At 33.4% G+C, this 24,252-nt stretch overlaps 1 protein-coding gene and 1 long non-coding RNA gene across 3 annotated transcripts in view; one reads left to right on the top strand and one right to left on the bottom strand.

The window, feature by feature from the left end:
* The window catches only part of TOPAZ1 (testis and ovary specific PAZ domain containing 1), a 77,943-nt gene that overhangs the window by 42,705 nt on the left and 10,986 nt on the right, over nucleotides 1-24,252 (top strand). For both annotated transcript variants that reach the window (XM_038570255.1, XM_038570254.1), the window contains 4 exons: nucleotides 11,218-11,284; nucleotides 12,369-12,543; nucleotides 13,261-13,361; nucleotides 15,522-15,687. In XM_038570255.1, the coding sequence (XP_038426183.1) occupies nucleotides 11,218-11,284; nucleotides 12,369-12,543; nucleotides 13,261-13,361; nucleotides 15,522-15,687 (509 nt within the window). The remainder of the gene's footprint in view (nucleotides 1-11,217; nucleotides 11,285-12,368; nucleotides 12,544-13,260; nucleotides 13,362-15,521; nucleotides 15,688-24,252) is intronic.
* Nucleotides 18,548-24,252, bottom strand: part of LOC119865335 — a 50,834-nt gene continuing 45,129 nt past the window's right edge. Inside the window, exons 2-3 of the long non-coding RNA XR_005376779.1 lie at nucleotides 19,542-19,598; nucleotides 18,548-18,677 (exon numbers count right to left, since the gene is read on the bottom strand). This is a non-coding gene — a long non-coding RNA (uncharacterized LOC119865335). The remainder of the gene's footprint in view (nucleotides 18,678-19,541; nucleotides 19,599-24,252) is intronic.

Below are 24,252 nucleotides of genomic sequence, written 5' to 3'. Positions count from 1 at the left end.
GTTATTTTTTTCTTTAGCCTTACAGTTTTCAGCCAAAATATTATTTCCTGTTTCTTAGGTTAGTTCTTTTCTTTTCCCCACTGCTGTTGAGTGTGGATATTCATTTGTAGAAAATTGAGGTTTATTCGCTACTTTTTTTGCATTATATTTTTGAGTTCTTCCAAATCCTACTTTTAAATATTTATTTAGGGAGGTATATGAAACATTATTGTTTATTCTAAGAGTCAAAGCAATATTAAAACGTATGCAATGAGAAGTGTTGTCCCCCTTATCCCTACCGTCTCATTTCCATTTCCTCCTCTTTTACCTCTTTACCACCTACTAGAGGTAGCTAGTGTTTTAGTTCTGGTTTGTCCCTTTTATAATGAGCAGATATATACATATTTTGTTAATCTTTGTTTCTTACAAGGATATCATACGATAAATATTCTTTTCAACTTTTCTTTTTTCACTTAAAACAGTATATCCTGGAAGTCAATTTGAATTAGTTCATGAAGGAGTTTGTCATTCTTTTTTATAACTGCATGGATATACTATAAGTTTTTCAGTCAATGTATAGGTATTTAAGTTTTCCCCAATATTTGGCAGTAAAAATAATGCTTCAGTGAATAACCTTGGATATATGTATTTTTTAACATTGTTGGAGGTATATTTTTAGGGTACATTTCTAGAATTGGGAATTAGGGTCAGTGCACTAGAGCAACCACTAAACAATTATACAAAGTACTCAAAAACCTGTAGATAACCAAAATGAAATTCTAAAAATATTAGAAGTAATCCCAAAGGAAGATAAGGAAGGGGAAACAGAAAACAGATAATAATAAAATGGCAGACTTGAGCTCTAGCATATCAATAATTACTTTAGATATTCCAATTACGATAATTAAAGGATGGTGATTGGCAGAGTAGATATAAAAGCATGACCCAACTATATGCTATCTATAAGAAATTCACTTTCATTAGTAAGATATAGGTAGGTTGAAAGTCAAAGGATGGAAAACAATATACCATGCAAAGGTTAATTTAATTTTATTAAAAAAAAACCTTTTTTTAGATTTTATTTATATATTCATGAGAGACACAGAAAGAGAGAGAGAGGCAGAGACACAGGCAGAGGGAGAAGCAGGCTCCATGCAGGGAGCCCGATGCGGAACTTGATCCCGGGTCTCCAGGATCAGGCCCTGGGCTGAAAGCAGGCGCTAAACCGCTGAGCCACCCAGGCTGCCCCGCAAAGGTTAATTTTAAAAACAATGTGAATGGCTATATTAATGGCAGATAAGATACACTTCAGAGCAAAGAAAACTGCAAAGGGGAACACTATATAATGATAAAACAGTCAATACACCAGAGACTTAACAATCTTAAATGTGTATGCAGCAGGCAATAGAGCTTCAAAATACATGACACAAAAGTGACAGAACTGAATGGATAAAATTGACAAATCTATAACTTTCATTGGAAACTATATAAAATCAAATTACCAAAGAAGATAGCAAGAAAGGAATAAAGGAACTACAAAATAGCTGGAAAACAATTTAACAAAATACCAATACTGAGTCCTTGCATATCAATTATTAATTTAATTTGACTATATTAAGTTATCCAATTAAAAGAATATCTAAATGGATTAAAAAATAAGATTCAGCTATATATTGCCTTCAAGAGACTTCCTTGAGCTTTAAAAACACACTTATGCTGAAAGTGAAGGGATGAAAAGAGCTATTCCATGCAAATGGAAGCCAAAAGACGGCAGGCAATACTTTTATCAGAAAAACTACACTTTAAGTAACAAGAGACAAGGTCATTATATAATGATAAAGAAGTCAGTTCATAAAGAGGATGCATGTGTGTGTACCCAATATCAGAGCAGCCAAATATATATAGGAAATATTAACAGATCAAATGGGATAAATAGACACCAGTGTAATAAAAGTAGATGTGAATACCCACCTTCAACAATGGGGATATCATCCAGCAGAAAATCGGTAAAGAAACATGTGACTTGAACTACACTTTAGACTAAATGTACATAACACATATATACAAAACAATCCAACAGCAGCAGAGTACACTTCTCTTGAGCATATTCTGACCATTCTCAGGAATAGATCATTGTTAATTCACAAAACAAGTAATAAAATATAAGAACACTGAATCAGGCATCTTTCCTAATCAGTATGATACTAGAAATCAATAACATGAGGAAAACTGGAAAATCCACAAATATGTGGAAATTAAACAGCATACTCCTGAACAGCCAGTGAGTCAAAGAAGAAATCAAAAGAGAAGTAAAAAAAATCTTGGACAAATGAAAATGGAACCACAACATACCAAAATCTTTGGGATACAGCAAAAGCAGTTCTAAGAGGGACATTCATAATGATAAATGCCTACATTAAGAAGAAAGGATGTTCTCAAACTTAACTATATATATACCTCAAAGAACTAGAAAAAGAACAAACTAAGGCCAAGGTTAATAGAAGGAAGGAAATAAAGGTCAGAACAGAAATAAGTAGAGACTAGAAAACAGAAAAGGACAAACTGTCAAACAGAAGTCAAACTGACTTTTGGTTTTCAAAAAGATAAAACTGACAAGCCTTTTAGCTACCCTAAGGAAAAAAAGACAACTAACATAAATCAGAAATGTAAGAGGAGACATTACAACTGATAGCATGATAGCACAGAAATACAAAGGCTATTAACAGACTACCATGAACAATTACACACTGATGGGACAACCTAGATGAATAAATTCCTAGAAACATACAACTTACCAAGTTTCAATCATGAAGAAATGGAAAAAGTAAGATTTTGAATAAGGAGATTGAATCAGTAAAACAAACCAAAACAAACAAAAAACAACTCTCCATAAAGAAAATCCCAGGGCTGGATAGTGTCACTGATGAATTTTACCAAACAGTTAAGGAAGAATTAATATCAATCCTTCTCAAAGCCTTCCCAAAAAAAATGAAGATGAAGGGACACTTCCAGACTCATTTACAAGTCAAGCATTACTCTGATACCAAAGTCAGACAAGTATATTACAAATACTGAAAATCACAAGACCGTATTCCTCATGAACATAGATACAAAAATCCTCAACAAAATATAAGCAAAGCAAATTCAACTGCACATGATACACCAAGATAAAGTGAGATTTATCCCTGGGATACGATAATAGTTCAACATGTGCGTATCAATATGATAATACTACATTAACAGAATGAAGGATAGATATCAAATGATTCAATAGATGCAGATGACAAAATTTAACATCCTTTTGTGATAAAAACTCTAAACACATTAGGTATAGAAAGAATGTACCTCACTATATCAGTGCCCATATATGACAAGCTCACAGCTAACATCATACTCAATGGTAAAAAGGCTGAAATCTTTTCCTCTAAGGTCTGGAACAAGGAAATGATGCTTACTGTCACCGCTTTTATTTAGCATAGTGCTGGAAGTCCTCGCCAGAGTGATTAGGCAAGAAAAAGAAATAAAAGACTTTAAAATTATAAATAGTTAAAATAGTCTGTTTGCAGATAACATGATCCAACATACAGAAAACCTTAAAGACTCCACCAAAACCTGTTAGAACTAATAAATGAAGTAAAGTTGCAGGATACAGTATTGACATACAAAAATCAGTTGCATCTTAAAAAAGCATTTGGCAAAGTACAACATACATTCATTATAAAAACTCTCAACAAAATAGGACTAGAGGGAATGTACCTCAACATAAAAGCTGTATACAAAAACCCCACACCTAATGTTATCCTCAGTGGGGAAAAACAGAGCTTTTCCTCTACTGCCAGGAATAAGACAGGATGTCCACTCTCATCATCATTTACCATAGTACTGGAAGTCCTAGCCACAGCAATCCAAATAGAAAAAGAAATGAAAGGCACTCAAATTGGCAAGGAAGAAGTCAAGTGATAGTGTAGAAAACCCAAAAGACTCCAACAAAAAACTGCTAGAACTGATAATAAATTCAGCAAAGTCACAGGTTACAAAATCAATGTACAGTAATCTGCCATGTTTCTATACACCAATAATGAAGCAGCAGAAAGAGAAATCAAGGAATAGATCCCATTTATAATTGCAACAAAAACCATGAGATACCTAGAAATAAACCTAAACAACGAGGTGAAAGACCTATACTCTATAAAAACACTGATGAAAGAAATTGAAGAAATTAAATTCCACAAGAAATGAAAAGACATTCCATGCTCAGAGATTGGAAGAACCAATATTGTTACAATGTCTATACTACCCAAAGCAATCTACATGTTTAATGATCCCTATCAAAATGCCAACAGCAGGGGATCCCTGGGTAGTTCAGCCGTTTAGCCCCTGCCTTCAGCCCGGGGCTTGATTCTGGAGACCTGGGATCGAGTCCCACATTGGGCTCCCTGCATGGAGCCTGCTTCTCCCTCTGCCTGTGTCTCTGCCTCTCTCTCTGTCTCTATGTCTCTCATGAATAAAAAAATCTTTTTTAAAAAATGCCAACAGCATTTTTCACAGAGCTAGAACAATCCTAAAATTTTTATGGAACCACAGAATGTGTCTAATAGCTAAAGCAGCCTGGAAAAAGCAAAGAAAAGCAGGAAATATCACAATTCCAGACTTCAAATTATATTACAAAGCTGTCCTGATCAAAACCGTATGGTATTGGCACAAAAATAGATACATAGATCAATGGAACAGAACAGAAACCCCAGAAATGGATTCACAACTCTGTGGTCAACTAATCTTCGATGAACCAGGAAAGAATATCCAATGCAAAAAAGACTTCAGCAAATGGTGTTGGGAAAACTGGACAGCAACATCCAAAGAATGCAATTGGACCACTTCCTTACATCCTACACAAATATAAATCCAAATGGATGAAAGACCTAAATGTGAGACAGGAGGGGTTCCTGGGTGGCTCGGTCGGTTAAGTATCTGCCTTCAGCCCAGGTCATGATCTCAGGGTTCTGGGATTGAGCATCGCCTCAGGCTCCATGCTCATTAGAGAGTCTGCTTCTTCCTCTTCTTCCCCCTCTTCTTGTGCACACTCTCTCTCACAAATAACAACATAACAGACAGAAAATCATTAAAATCTTAGATGAAAAAAAAATCTTAATGAGAACAAAGGCAGTAACCTCTTTGACATTGGCCATGTAGCAGCTTCTTACTAAATATATCTACTGAGGCAAGGGAAACAGAAGCAAAAATGAACTATTGGGACTTCATCAAGTTAAAAAGTTTCTGCACAATGAAGGAAACTATGAGTAAAACTAAAGGCAACCTATGGAATGGGAGAAGATATTTGCAAAGGACATCCGATAAAGGGTTAGTTTCCAAAATCTATAAAGAACTTCTCAAACTCAACACCCCAAAAATGAATAATCCAGTTAAGAAATTGGCAGAAGACATGAATAGACATTTTTCCAAAGAAGATGGAAAACAGACACATGAAGAGATGCTTAACATCACTTACCATCTGAGAAATGCAAATCAAAATTACAATGAGATATCACTTCACACCTGTCAGAATGGCTAAAATTAACAATACAAGAAACAATAGTTGTTGGGGAGGATGTAGAGAAACAGGAACCCTCTTGCACAGCAGGGATGCAAACTGGTGCAGCCACTCTGAAAAACAGTATGGAAGTTCCTCAAAAAGTTAAAAATAGAATTACCCTATGATCCAGCAATTGCTAGGTATTAACACAAAGGATACAGAAATACTATTTCACAGGTATACATGCACCCTGATGTAGCAGCATTATAAATAATAGCCAAATTATGGAAAGAGCCCAAATGTCCATTGACTGATGAATGAATGAAGAAGATGTGGTATAGAATAGATATACAATGGTATATTACTCAGCCATAAAAAATAATGAAATATCACCATTTGCAAGTGTGGATGGAGCTAGAATATATTATGCCAGGTAAAATAAGTCATTCAGAGAAAGACAAATGCCATATGATTTAACTCATGGAATTTAAGAAATAAAACAGAATAGGGAAAAGAAGAAAGAGAAGCAAACCAAGAAACAGACTCTTAACTATAGAGAACAAACTGGTAGCTATTAGAGGGGAGGTAGGTGGAGGGACGGGTTAAATAGGTGATGGGGATGAAGGATCATTTGTTGTGAAGAGCACCAGGTATTTGTGGAAGTGTTGAATCACTAAATTGTACTCCTGAAACTAATATTACAGTGTATGTTAACTGGAATGTAAATAAAAACTTAAAAATTAAAATAAAAAATAAATCAGTTGCATTTCCATATACTAACAATGATGTAATTAAAAAGACCTGAAGAAAACAACCTCATTTATAATAACATCAAAAATATACTTAAGAAAAAAATTTACTGAGGAGATAAAAGACTTGTACACTGAAAACCATAAAACATCAGTATAAGAAATAAAAACAAATAGTTTGAAAAATATTCTATGTTCGTGGAATGGAATAATTAACATTGTAAAAATGTCTATCTATGTACCCAAAACTCACTATAGATTCAACTCAACTCCTATCAAAATTTTTTTACAGAAATAGAAAAAATTTTAAAATGCATATGGAACTATGACCTATGACTTTGAATGGCTAAAGGAATCGAGTAAAAAGAAAAGTAGGATGTGATGTATATATACAATGGAGTATATATTATTCAGCCTTTAAAAACATGGATTAACCTGGTATATATAATGCTAAGTGAAATAAGGCAGAGACAAATCTGCATGATCTTACATGTGGAATCTAAAAAAGGCTAATTCAGCAACAAATGAGAATAGTGTTTGTTACCAGGAGATGGGGAGTGGGACAAATGAGATGTTGGCCAAAGGGTATAAACTTGCAGTTATAAGATTATTAAGTTCTGGAGACCTATTTTATAGCATGGTGACTATAGTGAGTAATAAGGAATTGTGTACTTGAAATTTGCTGAGAGTAGATTTTGTGTTCTCTGTACACACACACATACTAGGTGACATGATAGATGCATTAATTATGTTGATGGTGACCATTATTTCACAATGTATATGTCTAGTAAAACATGTTGTATACGTTAACATTCCTCGGTGTAACTGGGGGGAAAGTATCAATACCAGTGCTAGCAAGGATGTGGAAAAAGTGTCTCATATGTTATTGGTGGGAATATAAAATCGTGTAATCATTCTGGAAAATAGTGTAGCAGTTTCTTTAAAAACTGAACATATAAAAATCAAGGACTGCTATTGACTTGCTGGGCATTTATGCTAATTAAATGAAAACTTGTACTCAAAAACTTGTATACAAATGTTCATAGCAGCTTAAATTGTAATAGCCAAAAACTGGGGAGAGAGAACAGATGTTCTTCCGCAGGTGAATGAACAGTTCAGTTGTGGTACATCCATACCAAGGAATACTACTGAGCAGTAAAAATCAGCAAACTGTTGAAACATGAAGCAAGCTGAATTGATCTCAGAGGAATTGTGCTGATTTTAAAAAGCTAGTCTCAAAGGCCATATGCTACATGGCTCCAATTATTTTTTTTTAAGATTTATTCATGAGAGACACAGAGAGAGAGAAGGAGAGAGAGGCAGAGACACGGGCAGAAGGAGAAGCAGGCTCCATGCAGGGAGCCTGATGGAGAACTTGATCCCAGGACCCCAGGATCACGCCCTAGGCTGAAGGCGGCACTAAACCGCTGAGCCACCTGGGCTACATGGCTCCATTTATATAATGACAAAGTTATAGATATGAAGAACCGATTAATGGTTGACAGAATATCCTGAGAACAGGGCTTGGGAGATAAATATAAATGGATAGCATGAGGAAATTTCTTTGTGGCGATGGAACAGTTCTGTATCTGTATTGTGGTGATGGTTACATGAATCTGTACATGGGATAAAATTGCATAGAACTATACACACACAGATGAATGCATGTAGAAAGTGGTGAAAACTGAATAATGTCTATAGTCTAATTAACAGTATTGTAACAATGTCAGTTTCCTAGTTTTTATGTTGTTTTACAATTATATAAGAAATCATCATTGGAAGAAGCTGGACGAAGGGTACCAGGACTGTGTACTATTTTGAAAATTCCTGTGAGTCTATAATTATTTCAAAATAAGTTTTTTAAAGGTAAGTACATAGATACTGCCAAATTTCCCTCCAGAAGGGCTGTACCAATTTGTGTATACAGTATGTATGTATATATATGTGATGTTTGTATATATGGTATATGTGTGTGTGTATATGAATTCTGGTATATGTGCATATGTAAACATATAAATACATGCACAAATAAAAAAGACTATTCAGCAAAGCTTTGCTAACAGTGTATTGTCATTTTTTATCTTTTCTAATCTGTTAACAAATGCTGTTTCAGTGTTGTTTGAATTTACATTTCTTTTATTATAAATGAGTTTGAACATTTTCTTTTAATATACTTGAGGGCCATTTTTATACTTTGTGTTGTGAATTGTCTTTTCCCATTTTTGTTAGACTCTAGTTCTTTGTTCCTTAAATGTCAGGAGTTCTTAATATATTGTACTAGACCTTGATGCTATATAATTACAAATATTTTTTTCCAGTTTGTCAGTTGTCTTTTGGTGCTTTTTGCCATGCAAAAATTTTTATTTTTATTCAACCTAAATTACCAGTGTTTTTTAATTGCCTCAGTTTTGATTCATAGTTATTTTTTTATTGCATCTGAATTTTGAGTCATAATTTCCTTGCATCAAAGTTTTGGAGGAATTCACTCATGTTTTCTTCTATTACTTGTATGGTTTCATTTTTATATTTAGGTTTCTAATCTATTTGGAGTTTATTCTTATGTGTGTTGTAAGATAGAGATCTATTTTTTTCCCAAGAGTTTTCCAGTTTCCCCAGCACTATTTATTTAATTTGAGTGATTTGAAATGCTACCTTTATCACATACTAAATTTCATTTGTGCTTGGGTCTGTGTCTGGACTTTGTATTCTATTCCACTGAACTATTTGTTTATTCCTGCACCAGTTCTACAGTTTTTTAATTATAGAGGCTTTAAAGTATACATTAACATTTTGTAGAGATAATCTTTTTTTTAAGATTTTATTTATTTATTCATGATAGACATAGAGAGAGAGAGAGAGAGGCAGAGACACAGGCAGAGGGAGAAGCAGGCTCCATGCAGGGAGCCTGACGTGGGACTCGATCCCGGGACTCCAGGATCACGCCCTGGGCCAAAGGCAGGCGCTAAACCGCTGAGCCACCCAGGGATCCCCTTGTAGAGATAATCTCCTGGAAAATTTTTCTTTTCAATGTCTTTCTTGTTCTTATTGCATATATGTTTTTACTACATGAACGTCAGTATCAACTTCCCAACCCCATGTAGTAGCTTGTTGGTATGTTTGTTGGAATTATGTTAAATCTATGAATTAACTTAGCGAGAACTAACAACTTTATAACATTGAGTTCATTTAAAGAATATGAAATGTTTTCTGTTGTTCAAACTTATGTGTTTTTCAGGAATATTTAGGGTTTCTCCCAATAAGTATTTAATCTTTGTTGCTATTGAATGTGAGTTTTTCTGTATCATCATATACTGAATTTCTTTATTTTTTGTATACATAAAGGGCATTTGTTTTGTTTGTAAATTTTATGTTCTAGAAATTAGAAGTCTTTAATGTTTGAGTTAGTTTTGTCTTTGAATCTGTGAGCATTTCCAGGTATACTATCATATCATATATGTGAACAGAGTTTTACTTCTTCTTTATCATTGTTATGCCTGTAAGTAATTTGTTTTATCTAATTGCTTTGGCTCATACCTCTAGTACAGTACTGAATAATAATAGATATAGTGGGTATCCTGATCTTAGTGGAAATCTCTCTAGATTTTCTCATTAAATATAGTCATAGGTTTAGGACTACAGTGTATATATTTAATTGCTTTAAGAAAGTATCTCTCAATTCTTATAGTTGTAGGTGAATTGACGTTGAATTTTATCACTTTTTTAATATCTATGAAAATAATCATGATTTTTTTCTCTTAGATTTATTAATTATGGTGTATGATACTGGTGGATTTTTTTTTTAATATTGAAGTTACCTTACATTTGTGAAGTAAATGCCACTTTGTCATGGTGTGTCATTTTAAGGTGATCTTGTATTCTGTCAATGTTTTTTTAAATTATGAGGTAAAATACATATAAAATTTACCATCTTAACCATTTTTAAGTGTAGAGTCAGTGGTATTAAATACATTCACATCACAACTGTTATCCCCATAACTCTTTTCAATTTGAAAACTGATTTGCTTGTTAATATTTTCTTTAGCTTTTTGCATCATCATTATAAGTAATATTCTACGCTTTTCCTTCTTTGTTCTGCCTTTATCTAGTTTAGGTATCAGTGTTATTTATACTTGATTCATGAAAGGAATTAGTAAATTATCCTTTCTCTTTAATACTCTGGAATAATTTTTAGAGGACTGGGACTAATGATCAAAATTGACCCCAAAGTTGGCTGTTATGTGGTACTCTTAGCTTAATGGCACCCTGTTCTTTCTCCTTTTTCTTCTTTTTTTTTTTTTTTTTCTGTTTCCAGTTGGCAAAGGATGCTTCTTCTTTCATTTTTGTCTTATTTTTTCTTTCCCAGAAGCTATGCATTTTATAGATTGTGTTCTTTAAATCACATATATCTTTTAAGTTCCTGCTGTGTGGGTTGTGTTCTAATTTACCCTTTTTTTTTTTTTAAGCATTTTTCAAACTTAGTGTGGACTTTGTCTTTGTGGTGGGATTTTTTTTAGTCAACGTTACGGCTGCCTGTTCAGTTTTTCCATGGGTTTTTTTGTGTTGTTTTGGTTTGTTTCTGCTTATCACAAATCCTTGTGGGATCAGCAAGGGTGGAGTGGAAGCAGGAAAGATCAAGTGCTGTCTTTAATGTTTTTTTCTCCTTTAATTCACAATTATTTTGAAGTTTGTCACTCTCTTAAAATTACCTAAAGGTTGAAAGTATGGTTTCATGTGGATTTTGCTTTTTCCTTTTTGTTGCCTATGGTTTTGGAAGGAAATAGTGTGAGGTAGGTATCTTTGTGTTTGCTGTTTTCTTCATCTCTCAAGAATTTTTATAGTATGTTACTCCATTCCTTTTTTTTCCTCCACTCTCTTAGGTATAAACTATAGAACAAGTGAATTAGGGACAATAGTGACTTTTGAAGGGTGAACATAATTAACCTTTTTCTATTATTAAAGGTTACGGATGAGGCAATTTAAAAAGAACTGGAAATGTGATTTAGATTCAGCCTTGAACGAAATAGAGGTATGACACTTACTTTTTTTAAATAAATTGCTGAGATCTCTGAAAACCAATAACAAAGAAACTTTGAATAATAACTCCATTTTATGAAAAGTTTTTTAAACACTGTTGTTATACAGAGAAAATGCTCACAGAAAAGAAGTCTAATATTTTTTTAATACTTTGAAATAACAAACAATTTCTAGAGTTATAGACTGTTCTAAAAATAATTCTAGAAATAGTTTTTCAGCTTCAAAATTAACATACTAAGGTATAATCTAAGGCTTAGCCTTTATTTCTTGTCACTGGACAGTCTCAGTGCACAAGAAAGTTGACCTTCTTGTCACAATCCCTAAATGTCTGCAGTGTGTGAAATGATAGCAGAAAGCCAAGGTCAGTTTGCCCTCTCCAGGCATTTGGAGTATAAGAAATAGAGAACTTTCCAGAAAAGAAAAGAAAGAGAACGAACTTTCAAGATGATTTTACTGTTTAGTTTAAGATCATTTTGTACTCCCCTAGTAATTGTTGGTTTAGTCTTAACTTAATTAGTATTTATATCCTTGAAAAAAAATATTTTTTTGGTGTGGAAAATTATTACTTTGTAATAGAAAATAATGGGAAGATGGTAAGTTTACAAAACTTACTTTGTAGTCCCTTTCATAGAAGAAATGTTAATACCCAAAAGGATGGGGCCCAAAATTATAAATGGGGCCAAATAATAGAAAAATGCAATCTCTAAAAGTAGTAAAATAATTTATTTCTGTAGAGACAGCTCAAATCATATAGTTAATCATCTGTTTTCCATAAAATCTGTGTCCACTGTCTAGTTCAGGTTTGGGGGTGACATCATTAAGTACATTGGGCAAAGATTATTAAAACAAATGTACATTGCCCATCTGGAACTCATAGATACTATGGTATAGTCAGAAACACAAATTGTACAATAGCAAGTTATTGATGGAGTATAACAGTGTTAAGTTTATAAGATCTACAGATTCTGTTATTAATTTATATACATCTAATGCCTGCATGTGCCTATTCCGTAATATGTTTGTATAAATGACAGCTTTCTTTTTTTGTTTTGTTTTGTTTCTAATAACTCTGATAGCATTGTAAAGAAAAAGGTGACTGGACCAAACTGGGAAATTTATACATTAACATAAAAATGGGCTGTGAAAACTTTGCAGATTTCCAGAGATTTTGTGCTTGTATTGCTGAAACACTAACAAAAGACTGTAAAGAAGAGAGACCAGGTGTTCCATTTTGTGAATTTGCTGAAACAGGTAAAATGTCACTGTTTGGGTCTGAGTATTGTACGTGTTAGGGTGTTGCAGTGTTCTTAACACAAAGGTAGAGTTCTTACTATTTTCCATAATTTTCCATGTTGGAGATAATATTGCAGATTTCAGATACTTCTTCGCTTTATAAATGTTTCATCTTTTTATTATTAAGTTAGATTATAATATAAAATTAAGAATTGATGTTTTATTTTTCTCATGTTTTATGTTATTTTTCTTTGCAGTCAGATTGGTAAAACTGTTCCTAGCAAATTAGCACCTGAAGTTTTGAATCATTAAAGTTGTTACTATATTCAGTACTATCAGTCAACAAAATTCATGTTTTTGAGACTCTTTTTTTTGTTTGTTTGTTTGTTTTTTTTTGGCATGAGCTCTTCACTGCTATATTCTCTATCAGAAGTCAGCAAACCTTTTCTGCAAAGGGTCAGGAGTAAATATTTGAAACTCCACATGTTCACATATGACCACACAATCATATAGTTTTCTTTTCCTTTCAAATAACCCTTTAAAAATAGGGAAACCATTCTTAGCTCACAAGCTGTACAAAAACAGGACACAGGCCAGATTTGTCCTTATAGGCTGTGGTTTGTCAACACACTTATTAGTCTTTGTTCTAGTATCAGTAATTTCATATTAATTTGCCTTTGCTGCAATTTTAAATTACTTTTTCACTTTTTTCCACATGCCTACTTTGTGTTTCAGTTAGCAAAGATCCACAAATTAGTGAAGTCGATAAAACTTTGCTGGGAAGAATTGGAATCAGTGCTATGTACTTCTATCACAAGCTGTTGCTGTGGTCCAAGGTATGTCATTAAATTTTCGTTTTGGCTTGGTACAGAGAGTGTTAATCTTACATTTTTTAACAGGATATAGTTAACCCTGCAAGTAAGAAATTTGCTAATAATTGTTACAAGTGACAAAATTAGTCCCAAACTAGTAAGTGAATTATTAGGTAGTGTATTAGGCAGATGTGGAAAGGTAGTAGCATGAGGCCAGCTACCCTGAAGAATCTCAGTTTGGGAGCACTTAGGAAGCTATGCTAAGTATCGTTTATTTGAAACAACTTTCAACAGAGAATTTTGCTACCTCCTATATATTGATAACGTTATAATTTTGCAAAAGTTCAAGACACCTTTTTTAAGATGAACCCAGGGAATTCACAATTAACATAACTCATTAAAAATCATCTCCTAGAATGGTCTTGAACACTATATACCATGTATCTTGATATCTACCTTTGAGGTTTAGCTCACCATAGAAGTGGTCTAGTTATTCTGGACCATCCTGAACTACCATTTTTTAGATTTCCCTGATGTAGCAGGTGGTTATAGATTCAATAAAGTGAAATAAAGTAGAGAACAGGAAAATCTAAAATAGAATTAAGTGCTGAGGGATGGATGGAGCAGTTGAGAGTCAGTACTGAATCAGCTATTATAATGTATCTTTCGTTACTTCCTTCTTCTTATAAAAAGGTTATTTCATAACTGAATACGTTCAATAACATTTAAGTCCATGGTCATTCATACTATACAAATTCATTGATTTTTTTTTTTAATTAAACAAAACAGCAACAGAATCCTTATACATAAGGTCTCCAGTCTCCAAGGTCAAGAGGTTAGCACTCACTGTGTGGTAGGCCTGGGATAAGCAGAATGTACCTTGTCCCTGGTCTCACAGTTTAGCTTAAGGTTCATCATAGCATTAATTTCTTGGATATTTAGTGCTTGAGAAATTGAGGACAACATAACAAATTCTTTTCGACAAAGATTTGCTGAAATTTTTATTTCTATTATTATTATTTTTAAAGATTTTATTTATTCATGAAAGACAGAGAGAGAGAGAGAGGCAGAGACACAGGCAGAGGGAGAAGCAGGCTCCATGCAGGGACCCCGATGCGGGACTCAATCCCAGGACTCCAGGATCACGCCCTGGGCTGAAGGCAGGTGCTAAACCTCTGAGCCACCCAGGGATCCCTGAAAATTTAGAGTATGTGTTAATTTTATTATTATTTCTTAAGAGGCTGGTAAGTTTGTACCTGTATTATAATTTAAATTTTTCACTGTCTTATTTTATTTAGTATGATGTTTTTTAGTTAACCTTTTGAACACAAAAATAAAACCATTAAAATTAAGCTAGAGCTATGTCTTTAAAAATGCACTCATTTCTGTAATCAACTTGAAAGTACCTTGATATCGCAATATGCATCTGACTCAATTATCATAGAATATAATGTAGGACAAGGATCTACAGACTAAAGACCTAATCTGACCTCTAGCCTGTTTTTGTGCATCTCAAGAGCTAAGAATGTTTCTTACATTTCTAAAGAGTTAGAATATAAAAACAGCAACAACCAAAAAAGAATGTATAGCTTGACCACATGTGACCTGTGGAGTCAAACTAGAAAAAGTTTGCTGACCCTTGATATGAAATAATAATATATATCTAATTTCTGATGTCTAGACTAGAGATAATCTTTATGTAGACTATGTGAAATAATTAGTCTATTGAATCAAAAAACAATTTTCAGCCAGCAGTTTTATTCTTTTTCCCCCCACTATCCTTCTTTGTAAATTTAATAAGATATCATCTTGATTTTCACTCTCTCTCACTCTTGGCTCTTAGGGTGATTAACAGAAGTGCAAAACTTAAAATCAATAGTTTTCCATATTACGGCACGAAATTCCTTTTTCAAATGAAATCTTTAGGGCAAGTACAGGTATAAAAACCTTTGAAAAGGGGCTCAGCAGGGTGAGGATTAGTCAGAGGCAAAGCCCTGCTTTCTCCCCTTCCCTGTCTTCTGTGTGGCTAATCAGGAGGGGGCTTAAGGAAAGAGTCTTTTGAGAACCATTTTCTAGAAGGATGATTCAAATTGGATAATTGAGTTCTGTATAATTAATGATTTTACATCTCTTTGATACTTTAAATGCATGATACTAAATTAGTGTTCTTTATTTTTACTCCAGGGAAGGAAAGTCTTAGATAAACTATATGAATTAAAAATACATTTTACAAGTTTAAAAGGACTTACAGGGCCTGAGAAGTTAGCACCAAGATGTCAAATTGTGAATATTGCAGCAGAAATTTTTCTAAAAAGTGGAAGCCTAGATGGTGCCATTTGGGTATTGAGGGGTAAGTTATGATGTATGCAAGCATAACATAATTTGTTATAATTCTTGATTGTGTAATTACCTTATGTTGATGTTGAATTCTGGGTGGTAGTTTGCCCTACTAAACCCTAGTGATCATGTGGGTAGGAAAGATGGTTGTTGTTTGTATAAAATGAAAAGAGAAGGTTAACTTCATTTTATTTATTTTTTTTTTTTAAAGATTTTATTTATTTATTCATGATAGTCACAGAGAGAGAGAGAGAGAGGCAGAGACACAGGCAGAGGGAGAAGCAGGCTCCATGCACCGGGAGCCCGACGTGGGATTCGATCCCGGGTCTCCAGGATCACGCCCCCGGCCAAAGGCAGGCGCCAAACTGCTGCGCCACCCAGGGATCCCGGTTAACTTCATTTTAAAGAAAAAATTTTGTGACCTTTGGTTGAGAAGCTAGATCTTACTTTGACCCAGGCACCATGCAAAATGCTTTACCTGGATTATCTCAGTTCATCTTTATAGAAACCCTATGAGTTTAGAATTAGTATAACTTGCTCCTTTTTTTTTTTTAAATAAAAAATGTCAAAGACATCAAGCAACTTGCCCAGTTGCTTATATAACAAGTAAGAAATGAAGGCTGGATTCAAACCCAAACAGTCCAGCTTCAGAGCCCAGGCTTTAGCTGCTGAGACAGGGAGATCCATATTATACTTGGCATAAACTCTTGTCTTTGTACATACAGGCAAACATGACTTTAAAGCAAGATAAGTAAAGCTTACTTCCCTAGTAAGTCAATCCATCTAGCAGAAATTACAATGAAATTAAGCCAGCAGAAGCAATTATGGTTATTAGTTTTCTATAAATAAACTTACAGAAGTAAATAAAAATTTAGCACACTGGTAACAGCATGCAGTATTGTGGTGGCTCTGGCTACTTGAAACATCAGGCAGATTTTATTTGATAAAATGAGATAACAGTGAAGAAACCTCAAGAATCTCTGGATTTAGGTGGGAAGATGGAATATATGACCTTTACACTAACACACACATATACCAGCACCCATATATATTCATATATATGTATGAATACATAATTTATATCTAGTATTTATATAGAATCATTACATATATAATACTTTGTTCAGGGATGAGAGTTTATGGAATACAGAGGTTGTGAGTGGACTTGAGGATCAAGCCTGGTGAGAAAGTTTTTCTTCAATTTAACAAACATAGCAAGTGAAGTTTGCTAAATAAGGAAGAATAAATGAAATACAAAAATAGAAATTAGCAAAATGTAAGCCAACCTTTGTTATTAGGAGATGTGGCAAGAAATGGAAAGGATAAAATTGTTGGTAAAACTTAGTTGGGGCACTTTGTGACAGGAAACTATAGCCTAAAATTTCTGGCAAAACTAGTCTTTCTCAAACTAGAACTTTTTTTTTTTTAAGATTTTATATATTTATTCATGAGAGACACGGAGAGAGGCACAGACATAGGCAGAGAGAGAAGCAGGCTCCATGCAGGGAGCCTGACATGGGACTGGGTCCCCAGTCTCCAGGATCACACCCTGGGCTGAAGGTGGCACTAAATCGCTGAGCCACCCAGGGTGCCCTCAGACTAGAACTTGAAGGAGAGTTTGTGGGAGGGGTATGGGATGGTCTAGGGAGATTTTAAAGTTTTACAATTTCAGTGTTATCTTTAAAAATTATATAAGTTATAAACACAGGGTTCTCTTTTGCAAGGACTATTTCAGTTAAAGGTCACTTGCATAAATAAAAATTTACTTCTTCAAGAGAAGGGCACACAGAAGTATGCTAACTTCTCTCCGGAATTGCAGTAAATGGACCTTTCTCAAGAAAGGAAATACAGAGGTCTTCATCTCACTTGTAATAATCTAGAGTAATACTCATAATAAGAGAAATACATATTAAAATTACAAAACACCTGTCAGACTAGCAAAGTAAGAGTTTAGTGATACACTTTTCATGAGAGTATAGAAAAATAGGCATTCATATACATTGTCTTTAGGGGCTTTTGGCTAAATATCTGTCAAAATTTAAGAGTGTATATTTCCTTTTATATATCATCTCTATTCCTAAGAATTTCTCCTACAAACACAGGGGTAGGAACTATAAGTTACCTAGAATCTTTTATTTACCATCAACAGTGATCAAAAAGGATTCCACATAACTTAAATATCCATTAAAAGAGTATCAGTTAACTAACTGTGCGCTAGTCATATGATGGAGTAGAATGAAGCAGATCTTACAGATACTGGAGTGATCTGTTGCCAGGTGACAAAACGAATGTGCAGAACAGTGTGCACTGTAACAAAAATAAGTAATATGGATACATACCCTTAAAATATTTGTAAAAGTATGCACAAGAAACAAATTATAGTGGCTGCTTCTGAGAAGAGGAATCGGTCTTGGAGGACTTTTACATATGTTTTTTCTATATTTTTCCTTTTGAAAAAGTGTATACTTCTTATCTTCTAGACTTTTTTATGGGAGGGGGTTATACATTAGCCATGCTTGAGAAATGCAGAATATTTTACACAATTTAGTGAGTGGCAGACTTATGATGAGAATAAATCTATTGTTTTGGCTTTTTAGTTTGACATTTAAAACACTTTCTCAGCACTTGTATCTTGTATCTTGGCAAATGAACAAGAGATTCCTGCCTTCTCCCCTTACCAGCATAAAAAAGAGCCTTAAAACCATAATTTATATAATGATCATTTGGAGACCGAAGAGTGTCTTAACTCTTTAGAATATACATTTTCTAAAAAGTTCTGCCATTTATTGAGAAGCTGCTCTTGTACTTTAAAATAAATTTTATTGCCTTAATATAAGTAATATATATTCATTATCAAGAAATAAGAAAAGTTACAGAAGAAAAACTGATGATAGAAATTCCTTATTCAGTCTACCCAGAAATGACTGTTAATCACTTTCATGTTACTATACATACCTGTACCTTGCATTCTTTTTCAGGAACAGTCTTTTTATGGACATCTTTCTGTGAAAAGAAGTATTTTTCTACAACATCACTTAATAGAATGCAAGGTTTCCTATCTTGTGAATTAATATTTATTTATATAAATATAAATACATAAATATTTCTATGGATACATAAATATTTCTTGGTCTACTTTGTTTTCAGATGTCTATGATAAACAGTAATCCCTGCTAAACATCTCTGGTAATATTACATCCTGAGGATAAATTCTGATGGAATTACTGTGTTACAGAATAGGGATAAAGGCTAAAGCTTTTTGGTAAATGTTGGTAGATTTGCTCTTATTCCCATTCAGATTTGTGTCACATTATTTTGAGTTTATTAGCCTCCCTTTGTAAGAAAATCCTAAAGAACTATTACAGACATTGTCCTCTTAGGGGGTCTCAGTTACATATGAACAGTCCACATGTTAGTGCCCAAAGTTATGGTTTTTAGTTATCAAACAGACTAGTACATTCCAGTTATGCAATCCCTAATTTAGCTACCAGTACATTCCATTCCAGGTCTCACCTCTTTGAGTCCACTCAGCACTCTACACCTTTAGAAAAGTTAGAAAAGCACTCTACACCTTTAGAAAAGTTACAGTAATTATAGTCTTACAGTGTGTGAAGATGCATGTTATGAAATACCCTCACCAGTATTATTTTTCAAATATTAGTTTTCTTATCTCCTTGCTAGTCTTATAGAGAAAAGTAATGTTTGCCGCTTTACTTTACATTGTAAATTACTAGTTCATGTTCTTGGTCTTTTTCAAATTTTAATCTTTCTCTTCATTATTGATTTAATAATAATATGAGTATTTGCTATATACCAAGCATTGTGCTAAGTGTGTTACTTGTGTCATCTCATCTTACCAATACTAACCTTAGGAGGTGGGTGACGGTATCCCAAAATGGAGACATAGGTTCAGAGAGGATCACACTGCAAATAAAGATGAAGGAAGAATTCCAATCTAGTTCTGATTGTAGAGTCCATATTTCTAAGCCCTATAACAGTGCTATTGTTTCCCTAGCCTTTCCTCTAAACGGACTTCATAAAATTGCAACTAGAGCAGAAGTACAAACAGACCCAGATCTAACCTGGTCAGCCACCTGAGCAAGATGGTGATTCTGATCTTGTTTTTGTAAGTCTAAGACAATGGTTCTCAAAGCTGACCATCAGAACACCCGGAAGGAAGATTGTTAAAACACAAATGGCTTGGCCTATCCCCATTTGAATCATTGTCTGCGATGAGTCCTGAGAATTTGCATTTTTTATAATTTCTCAGATGTTGCTGATGCTCTTGCTGGTCTGGGGACCTCACTTTGAAGATCACTGCCCTACAACTCATTGGGACTTCTCACACCTCCCCTTATGTCTGTAAACTACACTCCCTCACGTCACTCCCCTAGTTTGTTAACCAGTGCTATAAGCATCACCATTTTTTTAATGCATTACTTATGGATTTTCTTCCTTTAACTATCTTTGTACCTTCCTAGGGAGGAAATGTCCAGAGTTTTGGTTTTAGATTTTTTCCTAGTTTTATTGAGATATAATTGACATAGAGCACTGTATAAGTTTAAGGAGTATAGAATAGTAACATATATATTGTGATTTGATTAGTACAATAATTTTAGTTAATAACCATTATCTCCTATAGATAGAAAAAAAGAAAAATCTAACCTGAGATGAGAACTCTGAGGATCTACTCTCAACAACTTTCCTAGATGTCATACAGCAGTTAACGATAATTACCATGTTGTGCATTACATCTCCTATATTATAATTGGAAGTTTGTACCTTTTGACCACTTTTGTCCATTTCTCTACCTCCAACCCCTATTCTAGTAACCACAAATTCAATCACTTTTTCTAGAGTTTGTGTTTAAGATTCCACATATAAGTGAGATCATACAGTATTTGTCTTTCTCTTTTTCACTTATTTCACTTAGTATAATGCTCTCAAGGTCCATCTTTATTGTAGGCTGTAATTGTTTAAAGCATATATGTTTGTATGTGGTTTTTTTTGGGGGGGCGGTTGGTTGGTTGTTTAGAAAAATGTTAATCTTTTTATAATAGGAAATTTAGTATAAAGGTTAGCCTGATAACCTAGACCAGTGACTGACTGTCACTGCAGTACTAATATAAGTATATAAACAATGTTAATATTTAAGAAAAACTGTATTATCTTCATTTGCAACCAGTAGATGGCTCTGTTCAGCACCGTGTTGTGATAGACCAGGCCATCATCTTCAGTCTGTTTTCATATAACTGTTTCACTTATACCTACCTATGTAGGCATAGACAATATTATAGGTCATTACCACCTCTTTCCCAAATAATTTTCATCAAATGTGAGCACTGTGCATTTTCAGTGATGGAATGTTAGATTTTTGTTAATTTCATCTTTGTACATTTCTGTTTTGCTTTAGTTTTTTATAGTGATCGTTTATATTGTTTAAATACTTTTTTAAAGATTTATTTTAGAGAGACAGTGCACATGACCAGGGGAAGGGGCAGAGGGAGAAGAAGAGAGAAATCTCAAGAAGACTCCCTGCTGAGCATAGAGCCCAATGTGGGGCTTGATCCCAGGACCCTGAGATCACAATCAAGCCAAAATCAAGAGTCAGATTGCTCAACCAACTGAGCTACCCAGGTGCCCCAAAATATAAACATTACTTTAAAAGTAATCAACCAATTTGGCCTTATCCTGAACAATAATATCTATGAAGTCACCAGTTTAATGTGGTTTTTATGCTTAATGAGCTCTTCTATTTTTATAATACACAAATAATCATTAAAATTATAATGTAACCTAAAAATCAGTGCAGGTACTTACCATCAATAATGTGTGTGTGTATATATATATATATATATATATATGATGTGTATATATGTTATATATATATATCACACTTAGGAAATATCATACTATAAATTATGTCCTTTAATATTATGATAGTTCTACATATTAAAGATAGTAGTCCTTGATCCGCTGGATATTTGCAAATATTCTTCTTAGCTTTCATTTTCCATTAACTTTGATATTTTTGCATTTTCGTTTTTCTTTTGCCTGCCTGACATTTTTTTCTACTTAAACGTGAACTACTTTTTGTTTAAGTATTCTTTTTTGTATAACTTTTTATTGATTTAATATTCTTTTTTTTTGTAATGCTGACACCCTATATTACATTAGTTTCAAGTGTACAACATAGTGACTCAACATTTCTGTACTTTATGCTTATGTTCACTACAAGCATAGCTACCATCTGTCACTATACAACGTATTAAAATACTTATTGACTATATTCCCAGTGCTTTACCTTTTATTCCCACGACTTATTCATTCCATCTTGAGAAGACTGTATCTCCCCCTCTCCTTCACTGTTTTGTCTATCTTCTCCCCATAAACAGTTTATTTTCAGTATTTATGGGTCTGTTTCTGCTTTTTAAATTATTGTTAATTTTTGTTTTGTATCATGCTTTGGGGCTTTGGGCAGTCTTTAGTGATCTCAGAATTATATATTTATCCATATGTTTTTCAAAAATTTTGGTTAATTACCAGCTTTAAATTTTGATATAATGTGGGAATGTAATTTTATTTATTTCCCCAAAATGTCCCAACTCACCCTTCACTCACTTATTTGAAATAACACTTTTATTATAGGTTAGAATCTTGTATCTGCTTAGGTCTGTTTCTGTACTTGCCTCCTCTCCCAGGGATCTCTGTTTCTGTGGTAATGCCAAACTCTTTTAAGGTATTGTAGCTTTAGAATATGTGATAATACCTATTTAGGCAAGACCACCTTCACTCCTCTTCCAAAACTGTTATTTACATTTTCAAGTGGTTATTCTTTTGGATTAATTTCAGAGTTATTGAGTCAGTTTTTCATAGAGTGCTATAGGAAATTGATTGGGATTATATTAAATATATATTAAAGGGAGAAAGGTATCCTTTAGATTTTCCTTATGATATATGCAGTACTCACTATGGTAAAGGATAATTATTTAATAGTCTCACTAGCCTGGAAGTTCATTCACTGCAGGTCATCTTAATAGTCTTTATATTCTTAGTGCCCTATATTCAAAATCTTGCATCAGTAAAGACTGAATAAGCATATGTGGGAGGTAAGTAAAGAATTGATATTACAGAAAATTTGCTTGTACTTGGAGATTTTTTTTAGACAAATGGAAAATACTCCCAACCTTGGAACAGAGAAAAACATGAGAATTAATGGGGATGAGAACTTTTATATAACAGTAAAACTAGGTATCAAGTACATGTATAAACTGGTTTTTGCTTTTGAAAGTTTAATTCTCATAAGAATTCTTACTAAATTTTCATGAAAGTGATGGAATTGTGAATGGGGTGGATGAGTTAAAAGCTATTAATTCCAAATGACTTCCCAATGACCAGTTTCAGTCAAACTTTGGTTCATAAAATGGCCAGCGTACTCAGGTTTTGTAAAAATAGCCACACAATTTGGTAAGATTTCAAAATGAATCTCCTGAAATACCATCTTTCAAAAAATATTACCATTATTCCCACCTTAATAATTTAAAAAATGAGTACTAAATAAAGAAGAATAATGCAATTGTTATTAAAAAAGGCCACATAGTCTACTTTTTATATATATGACATATTTACCAGATAGATGTTTAACCAAAAATAATTGAACTTACTTGATAAAAATAAAATTCCGTTTATAAGGAATAGTGATTTTACTTTTGGGAATTATGGGGGCAAATGGAATTATGTTTAACAGATATAGCCTTTCAGAGGATAGCAAGTTCATTTAAATTCCTCTGTATAGTAAAATTTAAGCAAATTTGGGAGTAAATTAGAGTATCTGTTTAAATGAGCTAATAATCATAAAGCACTAATATTTGTAAAACATTGCATAGCACATACTCTAAGGCAAGTCAGTCAGTCAATCAAGTGGACTCTAGTAATTTAAAAGCAAGCTCCTGTTTTAAAGTTATATGGGATAGTTAAGGCTTTATTTTGGCATTATATATGTGAATTACCAAATCTTTCCTTAATACTTACTATGTTCACTGTGCTGGGAAGGCCACAAAATAAAAAGAATACGTGACTCCTTCACTTAGCCCACTTAAAAAGGAATATAATTTAAGTGTCATATAGCAACGTTTCATTTATGTGCCTTATGTATGATGATTGAGGGAATTAAGTAAATGATAAAATATTAACATCTCTAATATTTTAGCACCTCAGTGTTCTGTATTACAGTCTCTTATTGCTTTTCTCAATGTGAAAATCAGGGCAGAAATTAAGGAACTTCAACATTATAGGGAATATTCTTTTTTTTAAGTTGAGTGAAGGGTACATAGAAGTTCATTATTATGTTTTTATAACTTATGTACATTAGGTATTCTGTACATATCAAATATTTCATAATAAAAATTGTTTAAGAAATTGGGAGGAAAGCTGTTCCCCAAAATACCAAACCTAATTGAATTGTGTATTTTTTAAGATTTTATTTATTATTTTATTTTTTAGAGATTATCTATTTTAGAGGGAGAGAGAAAGAATATGAGTGTGGGAAGGGGCAGAGGGAGAAAGAAACTTTAGCAGA

The sequence above is a fragment of the Canis lupus genome, chromosome 23 (genome assembly GCF_011100685.1).
Source record: "Canis lupus familiaris isolate Mischka breed German Shepherd chromosome 23, alternate assembly UU_Cfam_GSD_1.0, whole genome shotgun sequence".
NCBI lineage: Eukaryota > Metazoa > Chordata > Mammalia > Carnivora > Canidae > Canis > Canis lupus.
The sequence above is the reverse complement of the archived record's forward strand: the minus strand, read 5'-3'. Positions and strand labels throughout refer to the sequence as shown.